The sequence below is a fragment of the Numenius arquata genome, chromosome 1, assembly GCF_964106895.1.
Source record: "Numenius arquata chromosome 1, bNumArq3.hap1.1, whole genome shotgun sequence".
Taxonomy (NCBI): Eukaryota; Metazoa; Chordata; class Aves; order Charadriiformes; family Scolopacidae; genus Numenius; species Numenius arquata.
The window spans coordinates 17,797,594-17,817,546 of NC_133576.1; the positions used below are offsets into that span (position 1 = coordinate 17,797,594).

At 35.2% G+C, this 19,953-nt stretch overlaps 1 protein-coding gene across 3 annotated transcripts in view; it reads left to right on the forward strand.

Annotated features, from left to right (window-relative positions):
* The window catches only part of TBC1D23 (TBC1 domain family member 23), a 36,849-nt gene that overhangs the window by 10,521 nt on the left and 6,375 nt on the right, over window positions 1–19,953 (forward strand). The window contains exons 4-17 of one of the 3 annotated variants that reach the window (XM_074145168.1): window positions 1,168–1,369; window positions 4,178–4,301; window positions 6,466–6,590; window positions 6,704–6,747; window positions 7,693–7,796; window positions 9,383–9,505; window positions 10,564–10,656; window positions 12,421–12,591; window positions 12,807–12,849; window positions 13,547–13,656; window positions 14,326–14,468; window positions 15,656–15,700; window positions 18,489–18,491; window positions 18,772–18,860. In XM_074145168.1, the coding sequence (XP_074001269.1) occupies window positions 1,168–1,369; window positions 4,178–4,301; window positions 6,466–6,590; window positions 6,704–6,747; window positions 7,693–7,796; window positions 9,383–9,505; window positions 10,564–10,656; window positions 12,421–12,591; window positions 12,807–12,849; window positions 13,547–13,656; window positions 14,326–14,468; window positions 15,656–15,700; window positions 18,489–18,491; window positions 18,772–18,860 (1,419 nt within the window). The remainder of the gene's footprint in view (window positions 1–1,167; window positions 1,370–4,177; window positions 4,302–6,465; window positions 6,591–6,703; window positions 6,748–7,692; window positions 7,797–9,382; window positions 9,506–10,563; window positions 10,657–12,420; window positions 12,592–12,806; window positions 12,850–13,546; window positions 13,657–14,325; window positions 14,469–15,655; window positions 15,701–18,488; window positions 18,492–18,771; window positions 18,861–19,953) is intronic. The other 2 variants (XM_074145185.1, XM_074145176.1) reach the window with 2 other exon arrangements.

A 19,953-nucleotide genomic window follows, 5' to 3' on the forward strand; every position in this document is an offset into this window, starting at 1 on the left:
TATGAACTTATACAAAAGTCTGGTTTCACTACAATCTGTATAATAAATACCAGTATAATGAACTGTAGGCAAGCTAAGTAGTTATTTCATCACATGGAGGAATTAATAATTTGGGATATGGTGTTGACATATTTCAGATGTCTTAGATTCATTGCCTCAAGTGAGGTGGTTGCCAGTATTTTTTCTGAAGTGGTGTCAGCCTTTTAAGTAAGAGTATATAATAGAGTATCATTATACTTTGGAACTAATGAAAACCTAAGCTTTGTCTATGTATCAAATTCAATAATGACAGTATTTAAGAAGTGTTTAGCTTGTTACCTTAATTACAGAACTGAGTTTGTGCCAAATTTTTGTGCCAATTTTCATCCGAATGCAACCATATAAATTAGTCTGTCATTAAATAGGGGACATGTCTACTTTTCAGTAGTTTACAACATTGTAAGAACTTGAAACAATGTACTACATTGTATAAAAGATTATATGTTCATGGTTAGTGTATCTTGTGATTAGCTACAGTACCAAATCGAACTTAAAAGCCAGGTGTAGTTGTAAATAATCAAATCATCTGTCCTTTTGTAGTTACCCAAACAGCACCAAATTTAAACTATTGTCAGGTAAATTACTTTGAAGTAGAGATTAAAAATGTGATTTATATGTTAATACTAAAATTTAGGTCTGTAAGCTTAGTTGATTTCAAACTACTGATTTTCATAAATTTGCATGTCAGTGGGCTTTTGAGGAATTGGAGGTATGCATTGTGGGTTGATCAGTGTTGAGATTCAAATGAATTTGTTGTAGAGTTGAACATAACGTGCTGAGCACATCAACAAGGAATAGAAGAGGGGCATTCTGTGCATTAAAAGAATTTACCTCTGGGTTTTTCAGGATTCATATGAAACAAACTTCTTTAATCCTGTTGTTGTGATATTCAAATAATATTTAAATGCCTTATCCTAGTGGGGTTATAAAATCACTTGCATTTTGATGTCTTTTTGGATGCATTTCTGTAAGCATTTAATCCAAGCTGCTAGTTTTTTGTTTACCTTTTCCGTTGCTTTTTTTTTTTTTTCCAAGCAGTTCTTATTGGTACAATTGTGCTATGAGATAATCTCTTTCAATTTGTTTGAAAGGCCATTAATGTGGTCTATATTTCTGTGCCTATTTCAGACCAGTTGTCAGTGCCAGAAGAGAAGTCAGTATTACTTGTGGATGTTGAGTCTGTTATTACTTTTTATTGTAAATCACGCAATGTTAAATACAGTTCTTGCCTTGGCTGGATACATCTACTCAAACCTCTGGTGCACCTTCATTTGCCACGCAGTGATTTGTACAACTGCTTTTATGCTATCATGAATAAATTCATTCCAAGGTAAAACTCTCTTCTTTTGCCTGTGTACTATTTTTATTTACATTAAAAGTATTTTCTGAAAGGATGTGCATGTTGGTTTTGGCTAGAGTAGCACTGTTTGTAGCGAAGTTGTCAAATTCCTTCGTATGATAATAAATCGAACAATCTTTCAGTACCTGTTGGTTTGAAGTCCAGGAGATGATTGATTTGCTTTAAGATGTAAATAGTTAGCATGTCACTGATGTAGACTCAATGTGTCTTTTAATAATAATAGTTCTTTAGGAACTATTTCATTCACATACATTCTGTGAAAGGATTTTTTTATTTCCTTTCATAGTATTTTTAATATCTAAAATGCTTTTATCTCTGTGAGTTCAGTGTACTTCATAAGCACTAATTAAGTCTCAAAATTTCCTTAGGAGTAGTTGATATTATCCCTGTATTCTACTGAGTTGGAAGTGAAATTATTTTTTTAAAAGCTGTTAGGTTTTGTTTTTTTTTTTTTTAATAAAAATTTGAAATAGGAGAACTTCATGCTGTTATATGGGTGTTCTCACTGAAGTATTTTTTTATTTATGTTGGAATAGCACCATGACAATCCAGAGAGGCTAGAGGGTCTCTTGATTAAGACCTTATGAAATAATACATGGATAGTCTGTAATTAAAGATCTTAGTCTGATTGCCTGGAGAGGAAGTTCTGGCTCAGCTGCTGCATGTGTGCCCATAATACTGTGTCATAGAATTGTTATGAAAAGTGCACGTTTGGTGTTGTGGCAGGAAACATTTATTGGCAGTTTGGTCTCGATTTGACATTTGACTGATGAACCATCATTACTATTTGATAAAAGTTTCATTTTTAACTTTTTACTATTTGGAGTATTTTTTTTAACCATATAAAACATGAGAAAATGTGAATAAAATTGTAACTCATGAAAAATTTATTGGGAATTTATTCTAACAAAATATTGACAACAGGTGAGGGAAACGTAGAGCATAGTGTGTTGGACCATATTATATCTTGGTTTGGTTTTGGTTGGTTTTTTTTTTGGTTTTTTTTTTTTTTTTTTTGCAAGAGCATCTCTAGCAAGTCAAAGGTAGAAGTGGGGGGAAGCATAATATGTTATTTTAGATGAGGGAGGTTTTGCTATTTTTTCTTTGGAAACTGTTACTCTCAAGGCTTTTGGTGTAGAGTATCCTATGGATACATTTTTCTGAACTGTTAGAAATGAACAAACAGTTAACATGGAAGTACTAGGTCATTAGTATTCTTTGGGCCGTAAGTAGATTAAAACACCATCTCGGATGTGCAATTGAGTAGACAATGATTTATGTGAGTTTGTAAGGTAGTGAACTAATAAAAAAGCTGAAAGTGGATAATGGAAGTGTGTCTCATCCCAGGGACCACGTGAGGAAAGTGAATTACATCTGTTTACATTACATCAGTGTTACCTCTAATGGAGGGTAGAAAAAAAATCTGTATAAAAAACAAAAAACAAAACAAAAAAGAAAACAAAACCAAAAAAAAACCCCCAAAAACCCCAACAACAACAAACCACCCTCTCCTCAAGTAGTGTAGGTTATTTTCCAGGGCACTTAATTTGTTTCTGTTTAGCTAAACCTTTTTTTTTTTTTTAATTGTTTTTGCTTTGTGGTTTGGTTTTTTTTTCTTACTAGTCCTTCCAATGGCTGAGCCTGCTGCTTCCATGGGGCTTCTAGCCTAGGAAGTAATGGATAGGTACAGGAATTCACAATTTTTGATAAGTGGTTTTTTCTTGGGCTTTTTGGGGGGTGTTTTTGGTTGGGTTTTTGGTTTTGTTTGCTGTGGTGTTTTGTTTTGTTTTTTAACTGGCTGTTTATTAAGGGTTGATTACTACAATGGGTACCAGAAGTAAAAAAATGCTGAGCAAAACAGTTGAGAAAAATGGCTAAACAAGGTTGTTTCACTGTCAGTAGAAATGTGGAAAGATTCTTTTTAAAGTTATTTTGGGGTATATAACCATTCTTAATGTTAAAAGGTGGTCAAGAAGTGACTGGCTGACTGGAATAGTTGACCATATTAACCATTTGAAGAAAGTAATTTGCAAATCTAGATTTCTATGCTAAATTCATTAATAGAGCATTTTTCTTCTCTTCACACTTTTTGTCCTGTTAACTTAATGGGAAGTCAGAGTTCTTGTGATAATTTCAAAAAAGGATCCCCATGTATAATTTGCTGTGAATATTTCCATTTCACCACCATAGACATACCTTGTTTGAGAAAGTTAGGGTGATAATTGTTTTTGGAGATCTGTGTTTTAAGTTTCATATAAGTTTACTTAACTTTTTAAACACTTGAGATTTGTTCCTAATGTCTTTAAACAACTATTTCTTCATTTTAAGTACTCCTGTATTTCAAGCTTGATGAATTGACATTTAATTGTTATTCATGTATGAAGTAAGCATCTTTTACATTTCCTTTGGCTGCCATATTCCAATGCTTTATATTTTTTTAACTGTTTTCAGTTAACAACATTGTTACCATGCTAGCCTTGTTTTGATATTTAAATCTGTTTTAAATACTTCTGTATTGTATACTCTATTAAGTATTGGCAGTATTTTATTCTTTCTCCTGCATTATTAATACAGCGAGTTTTTCACTGTTTGTGGATGTTTTGTTGTTTTGGTTTTTTTAACTCATGAGGCAAGTTGACTTCATGATCAGTCCCTGTGAATTAAAAGATCAACATAGGAAATTGCATAATCACAACTGATAAAGAATTGCTACTGTAAGTCTGAAAACTGGAATATTACATGGTGTTAATGATGATTATTTTTACTGCTACTTTTTAGGGATTGTTTTATGAAAGGAAGACCATTTCATCTCTTTAGACTGCTTCTTCAGTACCATGAGCCTGAACTCTGCTCCTTTCTTGATACTAAGAAGATGACTCCAGACTCCTATGCACTCAACTGGGTAATAAAGTGAAAGTAGGGAAACATAATGAAAAATAAATTTCTGTTAAAATTTAAGTATGTGTTACCAGTTTATGGAAGAGTAGTACAAGAGATTAGAACTGCATATGTTGAAATATATTGCATGTTTTAATATAGTGTGGGCTTTTTTGGTTTTTGGCTTAAAATAAGATATGAGATCTTGTTAATGTGACAATTTTATTGTACTGGATGTTAATTGAGCCACTGATGTTAAGAACTACTTGGAATAAATAATAATGAGAGCAACTGACATACTCAAAAAGTAACAAATTATGATGTTAGTTTTTATAGTGGGCAGCTGTATGATTGTAGATATGGATAAACATCAGCCTAACGTGTCTTTTAAAGTCAAATTACTAATAGTTTTTATATCTATTAGCACGGAGATTTTTTTTGACTGCCTCATATGGTGTTATGCCTTATAGAATTTAGGCACATATATTTTACAGCTCTGCAAGAATTGGTGATTTCCTTTTCATCTTAACTTCAAAACTGCCTTGAGTTGGGAGTAGTTATAAAAACGCTTACCTCAATCATTGTTTTTTTTTAATAAAGTTTGTGTAGCAAGACTACAACATAAAGCAGCAAAATTCTCATGTTTCAATGCTACTTAGTATGTGCAATACAAAATCGTGATACAGTGCTTGTAGAGGCAAAGTCTGTAAATTAATAAAGAAGGCTTTATATGCCCGATGAGCTCTCTAGGCTCTTCTTTCATATCCATTGGCTTTGTAAAATTTTTCATAACTCCATGACTTTCGGTTAAAGAAATAAGACTGAAATGAATTATTAAGCCATGAGATCTGTATTTGTGGGGGTTTTTAAGATGATTTTTTTTTTTAGGCTGCTACCAATTTTAATATTAAAATGTGTCCAGGAAGAATTCCTATATTCTGAAAATCTGCCTTTTACCAGTCATCAGCTTTCAAAAGAGGAATCAGGACTTTTCCTTAGTAAATACAAACTTCTTTGAAGTTGTTTGTTAAGGGTTTAGTGATTCATTAGGAAAAAATCTTCCCTTTGAAAGGAGGTAGGCAAATAAGCTAGTGTAGCTGCCAGTCTTAATATCGCGCTTTCTGTTGTATAGTCTTCAAAAAAAATCTTAAACCTCATTTTTTAATATGAGATTACATTAAAATTCTTTGTTCGATCTATCAAAAAGCTCAAGTCTATATAGAGGTATTTCTAACATGTAGAAATACATAAGCAACATTCAGAAACCTTTATTGCCTTGTTGTTCAGGGACATATTTATCTTCAGTTGCGTTTGACTCGGAATGGGATAGATCTTCTTACTGTTTGTTATAAAAGTATACTAGGAAGTGTTGAAATATTCCATGTGTTTAAAGACAGATACTGAACTTTTGAAAGCTGTGGCTCTGATACAGAGTTTGTATGTGTCAGCAAGTTCAGTAAGACCCCAGTGAAGCCAGCTGGTATGCATTTGAGTTAGGTGTGATTGCAAATATTACCTGGCACGTATGAAAAGAAGATCCTACCTTTTCTTTTATCCACTCTGAACTGTGCATATCAGAGAGGATGTATTTTTAAATGGGAACATGGAAACAGGCAAACAGGTTATTAAATGGTAATGAAAATTTTCTGTTGCTTGCAAATGTTTAATTACTGAGCCATAAAGCATCGTAATGTTATGTTAAGTAAGTGACATTGTCAAAGTAATGTGCAACCGTGTTCCATTAGCTTGGTTCTACTATGAAAAATGGAAAGAATGTTGTTTACAGGATCCTTTCAAAGTCCTATTTGCTAAGCTAGTTGAGTAAATACATTCTCTTATTATTGTCTTGTTGGTATAATTGGTATTTGGGCAGTGGCTATGACCTAAAGAGGATTCTAGCCTCATTGTGTTTTCTCTGGTTGAATTTGCAAGGCTGACAATGCACAGCTGAGTTTGCCTTCACACTAGGCATATTCATTCACAGATAATCTGTAGCATTACTGCACTGTTTCTAGAAAAATTGTTTCTGAGGATAGAACCATCCTTCAGTACATGGTGCAAATGTATGTTTTTAACATAATTTTGTTGTTTTTATTTTCTTTTAGATATCTTGTGTCTGTTAAAAATGTTATCCTGATAAGAATGTTCCTGATTATTGCTTTTTCTCACACTGTTTTCCAAATTTTTAGCTTGGAAGCCTTTTCTCATATTACTGTTCAGCTGAAGTCACTCAGGCAATATGGGATGGATATCTACAACAAGCAGATCCATTCTTTATTTATTTCTTAATGTTAATCATCCTTGTCAATGCAAAGTAAGTATGTAGTTAATTCTTTGGGACATTTCTTGCTGACACAGTTTTAATCCACTGCTGTTTCATTTTGGTTTTACTGACTTAATCTATGCCTGTGACTTTACTGTTTTCAGAGACGTTATCTTAGCACAACAATCAGATAAAGAAGAAATGATAAGTAAGTACTTCTCTTATATAGCTGCTAGTGAAATATTTACCATATAATATAATCCCCATTGATTATTATTTTTAATTACTAAATAACTGAAAATTTAATTATTTCTCTGTGACTTTCTCATTAATTAATCCCCTCACCCAGTAATTCCTATTTTACTATTCTTGTGTTGCATCACATTTGCCTTGTCTTTAACATTGTTTTCTTGTGTTTCCTTTTAGTGCTCCCACACTTAGTTTTATACTCCAATTTGGAGCACTTGAAACAATCACCATGTTTCTAGGCCGAAAGCAGCAACTTTCAAATCCTTCCTTAAATCTACTGCACTTGTTGCGTTTTCCAGATTATTACTTGTATGCACTCGATTTGAGCCTAATTCATTGTTCTTGTCTTTACCCTTTTCTGTTTTTATAGAAATTGCACTCCATTTCTTGTGAGCCTATTGCACCAGCCTTTTTATGTTTTTTTACATTACATAATAGAATACAATTAATAATCTCCTAGTAGTTAAAAATGAAGGCACTTGGAATTTTGCATCTTTGCCGTATAGTGCGGAACTACACCCTTGTGCTATCTAAGGCATACAACAGTACTAGTGATTAAGTACTCTGTTTTAGAGGATTCTATTGGTCAGCCCCCTTTAGAAAAGGCAGCTGACTTAGTATTACAACCGAAAGCTAAAACTACACAGAGGTAAGAGTATGGTAAAAAATAATTTGCATAGAATGTTTGAACTTCTAGCAAATAGCATAGGTTTCTTATGGATAAGAAGTATTTCCTGTATCTTCTCTTTCCACCTGGAGAGTGGATCAACATTCATGTTTAATTAATAAACTCAATTGTGTTAGGCCTTGCTGAAAATAAGTTATTTTATGATGTGAAAAGATGTATGGGGCTTCTTTTCTACGTCTGAAATAATGGTGCACTTATGTTGTTTGTATATCTCAGAATTCTTAGAAACCTCACCAGCCAATCTTGATTTAGAGGATATAGAAGATCTTTTCTCTTTGGCACAATATTACTGTAGCAAAACTCCAGCTTCTTTCAGAAAGGTAATAACAAAGTAATTTTGAAATTCTCTTCTTTTTGGTGACTGTTTAAGCTCCTGCTGATGGTACCTTTGAATATTTCATTGTGATGATTTTTTAAACAATTTTTTCATCTTGTTACTCTGGTGGTATTTACTGTTAGGATCTTTGAAAGGTAAGAAGGTTAAGTGAAACATGTCATGGAATCATAGAATGGTTAGAGTTGGAAGGGGCCTTAAGGATCATTTAGTTCCAACCCCCCTGCCATGGGCAGGGATACCTCCCACTAGACCAGGTTGCTCAAAGCCCCATCCAGCCTGGCCTTGAACACTTCCAGGGATGGGGCACCTACAACTTCTCTGGGCAACCTGTTCCAGTGTCTCACTACCAGACTTCACCAGACTGTCACGCTTTCCAAATAGGATGGATAGTGGCTTAGCAACATCCACTAGTTCCCTCAGGACCTGTGGATGAATCTGACCAGGTCCCATGGACTTGTGCACCTTCAGGTTCCTTAGATGGTCTCAAACTTGGTTTCCTCCTACAGTGAGAATTCTTCATTCTTCCAGTCCCTGTCTTTCCCTTTTGTGACTTGGGCGGTGTGGCTAGAGCACTTTCCGTGAAGACCGAGGCAAAAAAGTCATTGAGTACCTCAGGCTTGTCCATATCCCAGGTGATCAGGTCTCCTGTTTCCTTTCAGAGAGGGCCCACGTTTTACATAGTCTTCCTTTGGCCACAGACGTACCTATGGAAGCTTTTCTTGTTGCCCTTGATGTCTTTGGCCAGACTTAACTCTATCTGGGCTTTACCTTTCCTAACCTGATCCCTGGCTGCTCGAACAATTTCTCTGTATTCCTCTCAGGCTACTTATCCTTGCTTCCAACCTCTGTAGGCTTCCTTTTCTGAGTTTGTCCAGGAGCTCCTTGTTCAGAGATAAGCCTCCCAGCAGAGAATATATCCCATATATATTGCAGGGAATATCCCATATCCCTTGCATATTCCCTGCAATATTCTCACTTCATGACTGCTAACCTTGTTTTGCAAACCAAGTTCTTGTAAGAACTGATGAAGCAAAAATGCCATACTGACACAATTGCATTGTAGTAAACTGCACAGCAGTCCTAGCTGTACTTCCAACAGCAAACAGGAAAAAGTCACTCACTAGAGATAAAGCTGTCATCACCTGCACTGTTCTTGCAGTTCTTCCTTACTCAGAATATCTGAATTCATTGAATTAATGAAATAAAAGTAGTTGATAGTCATTGCCTTTGGCTTGTATGTACTTTCTCTGATGTGTGTAGACAGTTATGTGAGGTTTTGGGGGAAAAAACAAACAAACAAAACTGAGCTGAAAAACAAAACCCAGAGCTATTTCATCATATTGGCATGGTGAGTGTGGTGAACAAGCGTGCTTATAACGGAAGCTCAGGCCTTGCCATGATTTTCAGAAAAAAATTCAGCTGATCAAAAATTTGATGACTATGTGGACAAGATATGTGTGTATCGGGCTTAATATTTGTGACATGGTGCATATAGTTTTACTTTAAGCCTTTACATCTAAATACAATGGCTTCAGTTAACTTTTTTTTTTTTTCCTCTTGCCTTATTAGGACAACCACAGTCTTTTTGGCAGCAGCTTGCTGGGCCTCAAAGATGATGACACAGACTTGAGCCAGGCTCTCTGTCTAGCAGTTTCTGTGTCTGAGATTCTTCAAGCAAATCAACAACAAGGAGTCAGTATACTGAATTATTCTCTCCCTCCCCGCCCCGATTTTATGGAAAAGGGAAAGAATCACTTACTGCTTTGTGTATCATAAATGTGTGAGCACAAATCTGTGCTAACAGCACAGATGAATTTGGTTTTCAGGAAAAAGTATTCCTGTCTTGAAGTTTTCTCCCTTGTAAATGATCTGCTGACTGCAATGCATTTGCGCTGTAGCAACTAGAGCTACAGCACAGGGGAGCTTAATGCAGCTGATTTGAATCTGAGGAGTGAGAGCTTAACATAGTATCTCACTAATTTGATTTCCTTTCCAAATGTAGCTATTGTAGAAGAAAATTTAAAACACACTACTCAGTACCTTTGAGAAGAATGCCATTATGAAATATCTGTCTGTTGTCAATTAAAGGTTTAAACAAACAAAAAAAGGATTCAAGTTCTTTCTGTAGTAGTTAATTACACACATACTTAGATGGAGGGATTTCACTTAGAGAATTTATGACCAATATGTGGATAATAGTGTAGCTAGACTACAGTGTTCCTTATTGACTACTGGCTTTTTGTAGCAGTTTCCATGTCCCAGTTTCATCATGCATACTTTTTTTTTTTTTTTTTTTTCCCTAGTCCAAATAAAGTTAAGCATCTGTTTATATCTTGTTTAAGTCAGTGGGATATAAAGCTATCCTTATGCGCTATGCCGAGTAGTAATGGACTGTTGGATTGGGACTTCAGAGTTGTCCCTTCTGATGTCTTGTTGATGGTGTGCCCTCACACCCACTATATTTTTTCTCAAAGAGATGAAATAATTACATTGTGTGCACTTGTGTGATCCTTTCTGATGTGCAAGCTGATGTATTAATGGGAAATCACTATTAGAATATTGTTGGTGGTCTGGTAACTGTAGAAGTTCAGATTAATGAAATTAAATAAGATTTTCCAGTAGCTGTTAGCCGCTTTGAGGGGTTCCTGTAGTCTTGCAATTGGTATTAAAATATAATTGAATTATATACTTTCCCAGCAATAGTTGCAATATTTTATACTTTTCTAACAGGCCAAATCTTTCTCTTTCAGGAAGGAGTAAGGTTCTTTGTAGTGGATTGTCGTCCTGCAGAGCAATACAATGCTGGGCATTTATCAACAGCATTCCATTTAGACTCGGATTTGGTTTGTATGCTTTTTGTTTCTGATTTTTGAATCCTAAGTGAAACAGGAGGAGAGAGATGTTTCTCTTGAAAACTAATTTATCCTTTGTTTAGGCTCTAGTCTGTGGACTGCAGTGTCCAGCTGTGTGATGAGGTTCCAAAAGTTAGCTTCTGTAAAGGAACTATCATTTTACAGAGAAGTTTAGCTCCTAATGACATTAGAATTTGGGATTCCAGACTTCCTGTTCTTTGCTTAGAACTGGAAAACTCAAACAGGCTGAAGACTAGACGTTGCTTGGAGGAGAAACCTCTTTTTAGCATTGTAATTTCTAATGAAAGGTGTCAATTTTAACAAGGAGCTTCCCTCCCCCAGCCAGTTTTACTACAGCCTGCTTGTAAAGAGCATATGTCTTGAAAAGGATTTGGTTGCTCCTTTAAAGTTTTTGCTGTACAATATGAGCAAGAAAGTGCATTAATTTTGGGACTGAGATGTACTGCGGGCTAATTATTTCATTAAAGATCTTGCTTTAGTTTCCATTTGATTATGAATTCCTAACTGAACATTCAATCATATTTTTTTCTCTGTCCTCTTTTCCCCAAATCACTTATGGTTCAGCTGACTTACAGTGTATTCTTCACTTCTAGATTAGCCCTCTAATATTTCACTTCAAGCAGTGTGTGGATGCTGTGTGGAATGATTTTTATGTGTATATCCCAAAAAATGCTTTTTTACCTTTCTTAGTTAAGAAGCACAGTCCTGTATTTGTTATCTTTACCTCTCTGATTACAATGATGTATTATTCAGTATTATTTGCACAAGTATATTTATATAGGAAAGGAAAGGAGGCTGAAGGGAGACCGTATTGCTCTCTACAGCTACCTGAAAGGAGGTTGTAGCGAGGTAGGTGTAGCGAGTTTCTTCTCCAAAGTATCAAGCGATAGGACAAGAGGAAGCAGCCTCAAGTTGCGTCAGAGGAGGGTTAGATTGGATATTAGGAAATTAGGAAAAATTTCTTCACTAAAAGGGTTATCAAGCATTGTAACAGGTTGCTCAGGGAAAAGTGGTTGAGTCACCATCCCTGGAGGTATTTAAAAGATGGGTAGACATAGTGCTTAGGGACATGGTTTAGGGGCGGACTCGGCAGTGCTAGTTTAACAGTTGGACTCAATGATTTCAAAGGTCTTTTCCAACCTAAATGATTCTATGATACAATATTCTGGATTTTAACCTAGCTCAAAAATTATTTAGGAAAAAACTTTCCCCATTGTATGTGGGTGTCCTTCTGCTAGCCTTAATTGAATGTCGTATTAAATAAAGTAGAAATAAGCATGGTAAATCATTAAATAGTTTTAAAACCTAGTAATATATGAAAAAGAAGTCCATGAAGACAATTCTTAAATTGGATGGAATTAGTTTGTATATATTTAAATTACATACTGGAATTAACTTCTGCAGTGTGTGTCAGCTGGTTATGGTTAGGATACTTCATGAACCATGCTGGATGAATGTCACCAGGTTCATCTCTGTTATTAGAAGTTTAATGCCAGGAAACCATTGTAGGGAATAATCTTTGAGATGAAAAGCCATTAATGAAACTTCTTCACTGTTCTTTACATATCGTGAGATCTGGTTCAGGCTGTCTTTTGTGTGTGTGTCTTATACAGTGCCGATGTTGCCTTGCTTGTGCTCAACAAATTATTATAATTTTGAAAGTTTGTATCTTTTTGCAAGTTGTGTTACAGTATGTTGGTGTCAAACAGCACTTCTTGTGTGTTCATTCCACAGATGCTTCAAAACCCATCAGAATTTGCACAGTCTGTAAAATCCCTATTAGAAGCACAAAAACAATCTATTGAGTCTGGCTCCATAGCTGGTGGGGAACACCTCTGCTTCATGGGAAGTGGCAGGGAAGAAGAAGATATGTATATGAACATGGTGCTAGCACACTTCTTACAGGTACAACTAAATTGCTCTTGATTTTAGTAGCTGAAATAAAGTGTATCTGCACGTCATTGATGCTAAACAGCATTTTCCCCTTAAAATCTTAACAGTTTTTTATATTACTCAAGTTTACAGTTTTTATGAAATAACCCAAGTTTCATTACCATGCTTGCAAAACTTATTCCACAGATTTTTACTTCAACCAAAAATGTCTTTTCTGCTTATTTCAGAAAAATAAGGAGTATGTAAGCATTGCCAAAGGAGGATTTATGGGTAAGCTTATTAATAATGAGCTTTGGTTTGAGAAAACTCAATAACTGTACGCTGTTGATATTTTTATTAGGCTTTGGTTAGAAATCAGCAAAATGAATAGCAAATAGGTCTCATTTGTCAGATTTTTGTTTTGCGTAAGTCAAGGCTCTGCACTTACACATTTGTGGTTAGCTGTTATGGCTTACCCAGATTTCTAATGGTGAAAAATTAAAAGAGGAAGTGGGGAAATTCCCTCTTTATTCTAACTTATTCTTGATGTTTAGCCTCGGTAAATTGCAGATCCATATGAAGATGCTACTTCATAATTACTATTATTTGTTGTTGTGTTTTCTTAAATCATCAGCTCATAATTTGGCAGCTTGTGTTGCTGGAATCAATCAGGCTCTACAACAGTAGAGACATCTGTGCTACAGTATGAGTATAGAGGCATCGCTAGTCAATATACACAATATAATAATAGCTATCTTTAGGATCAAAGCAGTGATTTATTTTTAATTGCTGCCGTATTTTAACTGTTTTCTTTAGTAAAATAAAGATTATCCTAATGCCTTTTTACTACTGAAAGTATCTGAATTTCTCTGTTTTATTAAATCATGTGGAGCAAAAATTATTACTGATCTGTCTTGAATATACAGGTTTTCATCAACAGACTAATTCCACTGTAGTTCTGAATGTTTTTTTAATGGCCTTTCAACAGCTCTCCAGCAGCACTTAGCAGATATCAATGTGGAAGGACCAGAAAATGGATACGGCCACTGGATTGCTAGTACATCAGGCTCAAGAAGTAGCATAAACTCCTCTGTTGATGTAAGTGAATTTTAAGCACAAGTGGCAGTGGGATGGGAGTCCTAGGTGTACTGAATTTTTTCTTTATATTCCTCATCCTGTTCTGTAAAATGCATTACTGCAAGTCATGATTGTTTTCAGTTGTGTGCTTAATTTCAAACTATATTAACTGTCTAGTTGGAGGTGACCTAAATGTTTTTATCCTCTTGAGAGCAAGAGCTTACAGTGAAGAACTTGCTGTAGTCATTTTCCACCAGAATATATGTAATGGACAATTCTTTTCCTGGTGCTTCTTCACTCTGGGAATAAATTACTATAAAACTGGCCTACAGTTTCATGGGAAAACTCAAAATTGTCTCTGTTTTACAGCTGATGTGTTGTAGAAAGAATTTGGCTGTTAATTTGGATACAATTTATCATTAATACAATTCCCTCCTCTTTAGATTTGCATGGCAGAGTGCTCAGTAATAAGGTTTGTTAAGCTTGCTTTATTGGATCATCTTTACCTCAGACACATATCATTACTGTAATTTAATAGAACTCTAAAGGAATACTTAATGCTGTAATTTATTTTCTTCTGAGTCCTAAAAAGTAGGTTGCTATTTTGTAGTCTGTTTCCTTTCTTAACAAACTAGAGATGAAATAACATTATTTTTATATGATTAATCCTGAGAAGAGTTACTTTTACAGGGTGATTCTCCTAATGGATCAGGTGACGGAAAAGGAGTAAAGTCCCTGGTGAACAAAATGACGGTTGCTTTGAAGACTAAATCTGTGAATGTGAAAGAAAAAGTTATTAGTTTTATTGAAAATACATCTACTCCTGTCGACAGGTGCGTCATATGTATCTCACTGTGAATTAGCAGTGAGGGATGGCTTCCCATTTCAGGTGGCTATTTTGTAAATGTGAAGACTCTGCTAGTTGGGAAAAAAGTTATCTTCCAGTTCAGCTTTTAGATTTCCTATCCCTGCCCTACTCACAATTTTATCATAGCACTGTAAGCCTACTGTGCTGTCTTAGTATTGCAAGGCCAGTGTGAGCAGCCTTGTCTCTTGAATGTTTATCTAGAATTTCTCACTACATCGTTCATTTGACTTCTTATAATGTGTCAGTTCTGTATTCAGTCTAAAGTCAAGAATGATTTCACTTTTATTCCAGTTTCTCCCCATCCTGACTCTAATGGAATGGGTGAATGACAGAAGGATTCTAGACATGGTATTTTGTTTGGTTGGGTTTGGGTTTTTTGGGGTTTTTATATTGCCCCGTCTTGTCAAGTTGAGGTTGACTTTTTTGAAGATCTTGATTTTTCAAGTCCCGATGTAAAGCCGCTTTTCAAACCCAGAATCCACTGTTGATCACTTTATGTATCTTCAAGTAGATCTGGGAACAATAATGTGCAAAAATACTAAAAGACACTTTCAAAGTTGGAAGTCATCATTCCAAATTCTTACCTTAACTAGGTAAAAGAATAACAGCTTTCATCTCTCAAAGCTTTAATTGAATAGCCTGTTTTAGAGTTCTTTAAAATACAGCTTTTGGAGTTCTATGTTGCTGAAACATTGGTATTCAAGAATCTTACAGAGCTAATGAGTGTTTGATAGCAGGATTTAAAATACGTGCTGAACAAACAGCAGTTTCTGGTAGTCTTGTACCTAATCAAAAGGTACAGATTGTTGCTTCTTTTGGTGTTGGAAAATTATTGTTTAAATTGTTATTATTTCACAGATAGAGGCAAACAATTCATAAGTAGCACTTGGTAGTAGCTTTTAGTGTGTGAAGAATTCAAGTAAGGCTTATATTTAAGCTATACATAGAGTGAAAAATGCATCTTTTAGTAGAGTTTTTATAAATATTTCTCTACCTTGTGGTTAGCTGTCATGAAGCATTGCTTTTATTTATAAGCATCCTCCTTGAAGAAGATACATTGCCAATATAGAGCATTTCAATTACTTATCTAGATTTTTTCCTTTAAACTTTTTTTATTTCTTTTATTCCGTCCTCTGCCCCAATGTACTATAGAATACCTTTCAATATTCCCTGGCCAGACAGAGCAAGCCTGGAGCGGTAAGCTTGATAATTAAGCAGTCTGACTAAAACCACCTTTGTCGTATTTAGCATGGCATCGCAATATTTGTAAGCATTGGTTACACTGACAAAATTGCTCACTTATTTTTATATTAATTTAGGGTTTCTGAATATATTGAAGCTATTGGTTTTTAGAAGTACTGGTCAGGGGACTAGAGGAAGAAAAACAATGTATTGGCAGTGCTTTCTTCTCTTAGTTTCTGCTTTGTTGTTTCTGTTCTCTTCCTTACTATTGCTTTTTATGGAATTTTTTTTTTTACTTGCCATTTCTTATATGCGTTTTATTAGTGACTTGTACTAGTGAAAGACACCAGGAGCAATTACTGAACAAATTATGACTTAAGATTTTAACAGGAGAGACCACAACTATGAAAAGGACTTGTTATAAACTCTTCATAAAGCATCATCAGACTTCAGATATAACAGGGAACCCATACACAAATTCTGTTTGGAATTCTGGAATTTTTATGGTTCTCATCACATGCTGATAGAACAGAGGTGCTCGTTACTGGGAAAAGAAAAATGCTGAGTTATAAGTAAACGTCTTGCATCTCTCCCTCATTTTTTTCACATAACCGCTGTGTTTCACACAAATGTGGGGTCCCACATTTGTCTGAGTTATCGCCTCATTATTTCAGGAATAAAAATTGTGAATTAAGGTTATATAAAATAACTTGTGATAAATGAAGAACAGCTTGTGTAATCTCTTTGGAACGTTGATTATACTTTAGGAACTCTATATTATAGCTCTTGACCCTCATAGACTGAAAAGCATGAAGGTTGGTGCTGGAAGAATTAATGAATATCTAAAATGCTGTTTGGGATTGCAGGGATTTTTGGCCAGTTTTTCTTTCAAGTCGTTTTCACATAATTTGAGATAAGACTTACCCATAAACGTTACAGAATGGTGTTGTGTAAGCCAAACCAATAGTAATGTTAACGGACATTATTTTTTTAATTATTATTTTCTTTTAAATAAAAAAGTGGGACTATCCCAATAGCACATAATATATTTTGTTAATTTAGAAACCCTAACAATCATGGGGATTTCTCACCACATTTGGTTGATCAGGTTTTAGGTAAGAAAGTGTTAAGAATCCAACTTAAAACACTTGGTGACTGTGTTTGATAACTGAAAGACACTTGAATCCATATTTGTAACCGAGAAGTTTTGATATATTGAGGTTATACTTTGGTTATTTACTTGCTCCTTTCACTCATATTGCTTATGTTCTTTCACTGGGAAGATGAAGTAATAAATTTGCTCCCATTGTGGATCACTAGCTTATTCTCTTAAATTTGCAGCTCTTAAAAGCCTGGAATGGCATTCTTTTTCCATCCATGCGATTGGATCCACTTTGTGTTTATCACCAATACATTTCATTTTGCGGATTTGCCACTGAAGGAAATTGCATTCAATTTGTAACAATGTAATGATGGCCTTCCATGCAAACAGGTCAAAGGAAATCCGTTTCTAGGTTAAGATGTTACCGGGTTTTTAAAGTAGCTTTTTACTTTCTCTTGTCTTGTCTAACTTTGATCTTAAAACAGCCATGAGATCTTCTCTTTAAATCCTCTCTGTGTAATTCAATTTGACACTATATAAACGTCCTTCTTCTTACTCAATTGGTTATGTATTACTAAAGCATATTTACAAAAGCCTCCCTAAAGAAGCACTGCCCTCTTGAATTGTCAGTGTCATTGATGCTTATTGTCTTAAACACTAATGAGCATGTTTTTGTATGTTTATTTTTTGTTTCATTGTAGAATGCATTTGTGGTATTTGGGTTTGGTTTTTTTCCTTATTAAACATTTCATTGTTTTGTCTACATTAGTAAATTTTAGCCATAGAAAATGTAGGTTTCTCTTTTAATTTTCGAATATGCTTTCAGGTATACGTAAGTACGAGCATTCATTTATGTATTACTGAAGAGGCTGCCTCTCCAACTTGGTTCTGCAGTAGCATGTAGTCTGGAGTTTCTGAATACACTTAAAACAAGAATCAGGCCTTATCGTGTATAAGAAATTTTGAATACACATTATAGGGAGGGAGGTTATAGAAATTGAAATGGGGGAAAGGAACAGGTGTGGTTTGGTTTTGTTTTTTTTTAAAACTACTACATGCTGTCAGTTCTACAGGCTAAAATCAGGAAGTGGTGTTTTTTTCAGCAATTGCCTATTTTTTGAATTTCTGAACCCTTAGGTTTTCTCATATTTTTGAGGTATTCAGCAGTTGAGAGCCAGAACTTTTAACATGTCAGCTGTGACCATACAATCACAGTACTCTGAGCTGGAGCTTTTAAATATCTCTGGATTTGCAACTGTTACTCTCAGATATGAAGACTCAGCTGTGATATTTTTTGTGCCATTTGATATGATCTGTAGAAATAGATTTAAACGTGATTTTTGAGGTCAATAGCTATGCAGAAATCGCAGTGATGCTGGGGTTTTAGCAGTTGGGATTGCTTGACCAAAGATTTCAGGATTTGGCTCGTGCTGGAGAAAGTAATGGAGAGGAAGTCAGAGGTCACAGTACAGTGGATGGTTTATAACTCCACTTGAAGTGCTTAAAGTATTGTGTTATCTTTTAAGGAATTAACTAGAAAAACAAGCTTCCGGACATGTTAGTTAATAGTCTTTTTTCCTCCGTCCCAATTTGGCATCGTTGTAAAATGGCCCTGACTGTCCAGAAATATTTCACTTTCATGCTAGAAACTGCATAGCATGTTGTCAGTTTTCAGGTCTCTAATGTATTTTGTGATTTGAGAAGGTGACCAAAAGTTCTTTTTAAAACAAAGAAGTAATTCTTTTTACTTTGTTACAACAGTCAGCCTTGCCAAGTAACTGAAATATATGCTTTCACTAACCAAAGAGCTTGATGTGCCAGTCACAGCTTCCTTGCAAGCAGCTTCATGAAATTCTCGTCCTCTCTGTTGCACAGTTGTGTTTACATTTTGCTACTATGTTACTGTAGGAGTCATACCGTCAGTTTGAAAGTTAGTTTTCTTCTCTCACCTCCTGTCCTCTGCTGCCCTTTTCATTGTAAACAGACATGTCAGCAGCAGTGACAGAGTAGGAAAACCCTACCGTGGTGTGAAACCAGTATTCAGCATCGGAGATGAAGAAGAATACGATACCGGTAAGTAGAAGATTTTCTTCTTACCTAGATTAGCTCCTTTAGACAAAATTTTTAAGTTTAGCTAAATCATGAGTGTATTTTACATCTTTGTCTTACAACGTGACATTTTTCTAACTATTATCATTGATCATGTGTGTTATGGTGGTGCAAAGAAAGAAACACCCTCTTCAAATGCATAGCAGCAGACTAAATAAAAAAGATTTTTGTGGTAGGCACTGAACAGCCCACATGAAGAAATGGAAATAGATGGGTTTAGTGGATCGTTTGTGTTCACTTGTTATTTCTGTAGTAAAGATCTGTTTTTTTACACTGGTGTTATACGTGTAAACCTGCAATTGTACCTCTATTACTCACGACAGTAAGCAAAATGTAAAGGACCTAGTTTGGCTAATAGATCTCAGGTTGAAGCTCTAGTATTGTCAGTATAATGATCTGAATTTCTGAAAATGTAGTTGGAGCAAGACTAAAGATGGCTAATATGTGCACACTTCTCCAGTGTTTTGCACTTTGCTTTTTAGCATTGCATCTATTAATAATGATTCATCTCTTGATACACGTGCAGAATGCTGTAGAAAAAAACAATTTTTATTTAATTTTTTTATCTAGTTGAAAAATTACAGGCAAAACTGGAACACCACACTTTTCACAAAGGTTTGGGGTTGTTTGGGTTTTTTTTTTTTCCCTTTGAGACCAGTGCTAATGTTTAGAATGGTGCAGATCTACTGCTGTCTTGGTTTTCTTCTGCTAGTGTTAGCTCACTCACAACCATCAGTGTCTTATAAGTAGCTGTTCTATGACCAAAAAGGCATACTTGGCTTTGTGGCGGTGTGCTCTCCCTGGTTTTCCCCCTCTTCTTCCTCCCCCCCCCCCCTTCCCCCCTGCCAGCTCCTGCTCAGGCCATGGCCACCGTGGCTTCCATGTGAGAAACAAGTAACTAGATGAATAATCTTTGACCTGCAAAAGAAATCATTTAGGAAGCTTAATGAAAGAGATTAATAGGATCTGGAGTTGTTTAAATAAGATTGATGACAAACAGTTGATCGTTGTTTGTCTGCTATAAGAATTGGGAAAAGGCAAAATGAAACTATAAAGC